Genomic DNA, 6,462 nt, shown 5'->3' with positions numbered 1-6,462 from the left:
TTTCTCAAGTAAGAAACGCAAGTCCATCAGGCACAACTTCAACTTTGAGCTGTTGCCAAGCAATCTCTTCAGCAGCAGCTCTACACCAGTATCAGGTAGCAAATAGAATTTAAAACATTAGGTTATCCACATTGACCTGCGTGCCTATTCTGGGCAAAGTGTATTTTATATCACTATCACACTTTAGGAGCCCAAACTGTCTTTTTCCCGTGTTTATCAAATCTCTGGATTTTCTAAAAGTCTTCCCCTTTTCTTTAAAATGTATTTGCTGTTGTGTCTACTCTTCATATTCACGACAATCATGTAGTGTGTGATAGGACAAGTTTCCCTCTGCTTGGCCTCAATGCTTGCTCTTCCTCCAGAGTGCAGCAGTGCCCAACCCGCACTTGCACTTGTAAAAGAGCTTAAGGCAACTCTTAGAAGTCATGCTTAATTTGACTTTTTATTGGCAATTAAAAAGAGAGAAATACATTTTGTGTTGTATTGAGTTGGGTTAGATGACCCCTGAAGCTTCTGAACAAATGATGTGATTTTGTGGTTGATTGGGGGAAAGAAAGTACACGAAGGCTTTACATTTTTAAAAAATGCTGTTGTTAATTGTTCATACTTTGAAAATAAAATAAGTTTGTGTGATATAATTACATGTGATCTGTCTTATAGTTCACTTTGATACAAGCCCAGAAGGGTCAACTCAGAGTTCCCCTACTCCTGTAGCCATCAATGGAAACCAAATCCATAGAGGAGTCCAAAGGAGAAGCAAGAGAATTGCAGGGAAGAAAGTTGTCAGGTAATTTATCTGGAACATTTTGTTGTCATTGGATGGACACACACACACACACGAGGCTTCAAAAAGTTTGTGGGAAATGGAATTATCTTTTATAAGTCTGTGTGTGTGTTTACATAGAGCACCCATGTTACAGGTTTTATTTGTTTACTTATTTTAACATTTTCCTAAGTGCACTGTATCAAGTTTTTTATATGTTGCTGATCACAATTTCTTTTCTGTTCATACAAAAACTTTGTGTGAGATAAATATTATCAGCTTAAATCAATAAAACGAAACAGAGTTTCAGTTGTTTATTTTGATTACCAGAAGACTACCAAGCTACCCATGACTTCATGACCACGACTTATATCTGTGGTACAGTTATGATGAAAGCAACATTATCGGATTACTTATGGATTCGGAAGCAGAAGATTTTAAAAATGAGCAGAAGATAGGATTTACCAGTCATGTGGGTGGATGGGTGATTGGAGCTGAAACTCACTTCTGGGAATGTCAGGAGATGTGCAGAGTATATTCATGAGCATGCTCTGCCAAAATGGTTTTATGTAATGTCATCATTTCCCCCTGTTACATGTGAATGTGTATCATTTGATAATATATATATATATATGTATATATATGTTTAATAAAATGTTTTATTAATCTCCTTAGAGAGAATGATACTAAACCATAGACTTTTTTCCTATTACTTTCTAACTAAACAATTATTTGTCTATGTTCACCGAAAAAATTTTGTAACTTGAGTCTAATTTGCTTGCTTTAAATCCCTAGTTTGTATGTAATTTAAATTTATCTATTAGGTTAAAGCAAATCTGTAGTGTGGTGACTAAATAAGCCTGATAAACAGGATAGAGCTTACCGTAGAACCTGTGAAAGCTAGAACCCTCAGAGAAGGAAAATTCAATTGTTTTTATTAAAAGGCAGTAGAAATGCTAAGGCTGCCTTCTAACAAACTTAGGGGAAAGGCAATCCTGTCACATTTCAGCTCTTACAGGTTTCACTATAAGTGCAGTGTGCTCCTATGTGGTATTTTAAAGTTTAACTAATTCTAGAAAATGATTTCTCTCTTCCATTATTAGCAAAATGAATTGCTGTTGATTTTCCCTCAAATTTCATGTGTCAACAGTTTCTCTGGTGCTCTGCTATAAGATTAAACTGACGTGTAATTCCGCCCGTTTTAGGGTAGAATCTGGTAAAGCAGGCTGCTTCTCACCTAAAGTCAGTCGTACAGAAAAAGTTCGAAGATCTCTCCGCTTGAAATTTAGCCTGGGAAAAAGTAGCAGAGATATAGTAAGTACCTTTCATCATTCCATTTTTGAAAACAGATTATTTCAATAATATGCTTATATTGGCATAAGAATATCAACTTTATGCATAAAGGGCCAACTTTACCTGGCTATTGGTCCATTCTCTACTCCCCTTTATAGCAAAATTCCTTTTTTTTTTTAAATCATTTTATTGCGGGTACCTACAACTCTTATCACAGCCCATCCATCCATCCATCCATCCATCCAGTCAAGCACATTTGTACATTTGTTGCCATCATCATCCTGAAAACATTTTTTTTCTACTTGAGTCCTCGGTGTCAGCTTCTCTTTTCCCTCCCTCCCTCCCGAATCCTTGATAATTTATAAATTATTATTTTTTCGTATCTTACACTGACTGATGTCTCCCTTCACCCACTTTTCTGTTTTCTGTCCCCCAGGGAGGTGGTTATATGTAGATCATTGTGATCGATTTCCTCTTTCTCCCCCACCTTTCCCTTATCCTCCTGGTATCTCTACTCTCATTATTGGTCCTGAGGGGTTTCCAGCTCTGATCTGTACCAGTGTGCATCCTGTGGTCTAGCCAGATTTGTAAGGTATAGTTGGGGTCATGATAATGGGGGGAGGAAGCATTAAAGAACTGGAGGAAAGTTGTATGTTTCCTTGTTGCTACACTGCACCCTGACTGGCTCGTGTCCTCCCTGCTACTCTTTTGTAAGGGGATGTCCAGTTGCCTACAGATGGTCTTTGGGTCTCTGCACTCCCTCTCATTCATTATGATATGATTTTTGATTCTTTCATGCCTGATACCTGGTCCTATCGACACCTTGTGATCACACAGGCAAAATTCTTATACTGGCATTGATATCCCCAGTTCCTCCTTGCCACTTTGCTTAAATGTATTCTACTCAGCTTTTCAGCAGAAGAAATTGTTCTCATCAAAGTCACCATGGAACTCAGCATTGTTCAAGCCACTGGTCAAAAGTGGTTAAGATACAACAAATTGAGTTTTAACATACAGGAATCTTGGGTGACAGAATAGAACTTCCCCATAGGGTTTTCTAACTGTAATCTTTTGGAGAGAGATCATGAGGTCTAGTTCGACTCATGATCAAACCACCAGTCGTATGTTCAGCAGCTGAGTGCTCCCGAGTTGTGCCACCAGGACTGCTTGCTCACTACTGTCTTGACTTCACCTCATCGCCCATTAGCCTTTGACAGGGGACTCCTCGCCCATCTGGCACACTTTCTTCCCTTTGTTTTAAGACACTACACACCCATGTTTTCTTCCTTCTGCACTGGGTACTTCTCAGGTTCTTTTGCACTGGGAAGGAAGCTCTCTGGGTTCTCTTTTCTGCCTCCATTTACCCAATGTGCCATCTTACGTATTTGCTTAAGTCTTAAAGTCTTCCTTACTTTTCTCCTGAACAACTTGAGTGCGTTCTTAGCATCTGCTGATTTGGACTTTCCCAGTAGAAGTCTCAAATGTAGTCTGTTTCCTGCAGAGCTCCTGCTACACAAGCACTTGTTTGCTGTACTGTTCCCCCGCCCCCATCCACCATACTTCTAGCAGCTGTCCCCATCTCAGTTACAGAACTTCCATTCTTCTAGTCAGGCCCCAAACCAGGCAGGAAGGAGTTTTTTGCCTCCTTTCTAATCTCCTTGGGAATCCTGCCTTAACTTCTATTTTTAGAATATACCTAGATTTTGACTAGGTCTTGCTTGTGCTACTTTTTCCACATTCTCTAACTTCTGTCATCTCTCTTAGATTACTGTAATAAACTCCATTAGCTCCTACTAACAGGTCTACGTAGTTCTACTATTGCTGAAGTATTGCAACCAAAATGATTCTTTCAAAACCTAAATTAGGTCATGCCACTCCTCAGAATTCTCCAGTACCTCCCCATTTCCTCTGAATAAAAGCCACGGTACCTGCCGTGACCTAGCAGCACTGTATGGTCTGCTCCCCCAGACCACCGCTTTGGCCTCTTCTGGCACACATTACCTCTTGCTCCCTCTGCTTCATCCCCTCTGATCTCCTTGCTGTTTGTCAAACATGCCTGACCTTGTTCCGGCTTCAGGGACTGCACTGGCATTTTGCACAGCCTAGAATGTCCCTCCCTCATAACAGTAGCTCTCACTGTCACCGATTTCCTTAGATTTCATCCTCCTGATCTGGAATTTAAAACTCCACTCTTACCCTTCACCATAACCTTCTGATCCGGCCTTACTTTTCTCCGTAACATTTCTCACTATGTGGAGTATAATTGACTATGTATCTTATGTTTGTATCCTCTGAAACATAAACTCCTGAGAATATGATTTGGGTCTGTGGTTTTACTCTTTGAAAGGCCTTGGGACACAGTAAGCCCCAGAATTGGTTTGGTGTTTGATTGTTTGTTTTGTTTCAATGAATGGATATGAGAGTTTTTATCTTGATCATAAAATATCAACTTGTAGTTATCAACAGCAATATCTGTGTTTGTTGTAAAGTCGTTTCACATGTCTTATTGTTAAACAACTATAGAAGATCTTGGTAATTACAAAAATTTGTTTTAATATATCGAATTAGCTAGGTTTATTTGTTAACCATTACTTTCTATTTTCCTTTTCTGTACAGAATGGATGTTCTGGTGTCAATAGGTCTGAAAATGTTGGTAGGCGACTTGCAAATCAACAAAGGTTAAAAAACGGGATTGAAGCTATAAAAACAGGCCTGCTTTTTAGCCCAGATATTGGTGAAAGACTTAAAAAGAAAGGTACGGTTATGTGATATTGTTAGGGTTTTACGCAAACAGCCAGTTTGGGTTGCTTCTTAATGGGAAAATATATTAATTTTTTCTAGAAATTAGAAGTTTGAATGTTAAAAAGCCTTAAATTGGTAGTATATTTGTACCAGCAATTCAAGGATGCTTATAGAGGTAAATAAGAAAGTATTTTATACTTTCATATTACTAATTTCTCTTGGTATAGATATGTAATTTATTGGAATCAAATGCTTACGGTGCCATTACTTGTCACATGTGTGGGTAACATTTGGAACGAGGTTAAATATAAACGAGTAAAAGTATTCAACTGCTTTATTTTAGGTTCAGAAAAGATCAGTAAGTCTGAAGAAAACTTATTAACCCCAGAGCGACTAGATGGAGCAAACTACAGGATGTCTTGGACAGGACCCAGTAATTCAAGTTTCCAAGAAACAGATGCAAGTGATATATCTCCAATAGTAGGCCATCTGGAGCTGGAACGCTGTTCCCTGGAGCCCGATCTTGTGGCTGAAAAGAGGCCCGTCACTCCCAGCGCACTCGCCTCCCCCTGGGTGCACAGTGAGCAGAACAGCACTGTGACTGGAAACACCCCTGCTGGAGATGCAAGTAACTTAGCCACCGAGACGCTAGTGAGAGTTCAGAAAGCATTTTCTGAATCTGGAAGTAATCTTCATGAGTTGATAAATCACCGGAAGTCATCAGAAATTAATGCAGGGAAAATAAACGTGAATGAAGCGTCTTATGTCGACTATAGCCCAGAGAAAAAGCTCTTTGAAGCTCATGATCTGACTGTGATAGAATCAAAGGAGCAGTATGAACACCACACTAGTAACGATGAAAACTGTTTTTCCGAGAGAGGCTTCTCACTATGCCAAACTCAGACCTTGGGCACGGAAGCAACTGTAAAATGTTCTGCAGCTCAGATGAAGATGTCCCACAAGAGCAGTGCTTGTTCAGATGTCCCAGCTGCTTCTCCAAGCAAGCTTGCGTTCCTCAGTGATGAACAAGTCCCGAAGCCAGAGTCCCCAGAAGATAAGCCAACTACTAAATTAAAAGAGGACGAGAATGTGATTAAAGAAAACGTACCAGAGCACGGAGCTTGTAGGGTGGAGGTGACTAACTCATCGTCCGTAGAGGACAGTGCATGTAATATGTCAGAGCTTAGGCCCATGGGAATGGTCAGACATCAGTCACCGGTGGGCCTGTGTGAGAAAACGGTTTCACAAAGTGTACACAGGACAGAGCATGGAAAGGTTTCAGACCACATACAATGGTTTAATAAACTTTCTTTGAATGAGCCAAGTAAAGCAAAAGTTAAGTCACCTCTTAAGTTTCAACGTACCCCTGTTCATCAGTCTGTCAGGCGGATTAATTCTTTGTTGGAGTATAACAGACAACCGATAAGGCATAGGTCAGTGGGTCTCGGAGATGCTGCTTCTCCTCTGGTGAAAGCGGTGAGCTGTGACAGCGCTCTATCTTGTATAGAAAATGTGTCACGAAAGTCCTCTATTAAAAGTAAAACATCAGGTCTTAAAGAACAGGGATCAACGTCGCAGGAACAGCCAAATGTTCATGCGACCTCAGAATCGAGCATGGAGTTAACTAGGAAATCTTTCTCAAAGATGAAGAGGCACCGAGACAC

General features: G+C 40.0%; 1 protein-coding gene across 1 annotated transcript in view; it reads left to right on the top strand.

Annotated features, from left to right (window-relative positions):
* LOC101646510 (rho GTPase-activating protein 11A) overlaps nt 1–6,462 on the top strand; it is a 96,652-nt gene that overhangs the window by 19,503 nt on the left and 70,687 nt on the right. Inside the window, exons 8-9 of the mRNA XM_045287671.1 lie at nt 6–95; nt 661–787. Coding sequence (XP_045143606.1) covers nt 6–95; nt 661–787 — 217 coding nt within the window. The remainder of the gene's footprint in view (nt 1–5; nt 96–660; nt 788–6,462) is intronic.

This window comes from Echinops telfairi, unplaced genomic scaffold (assembly GCF_000313985.2).
Source record: "Echinops telfairi isolate 266 unplaced genomic scaffold, ASM31398v2 ScPeMD7_18;HRSCAF=68, whole genome shotgun sequence".
NCBI lineage: Eukaryota > Metazoa > Chordata > Mammalia > Afrosoricida > Tenrecidae > Echinops > Echinops telfairi.
The sequence above is the reverse complement of the archived record's forward strand: the minus strand, read 5'-3'. Positions and strand labels throughout refer to the sequence as shown.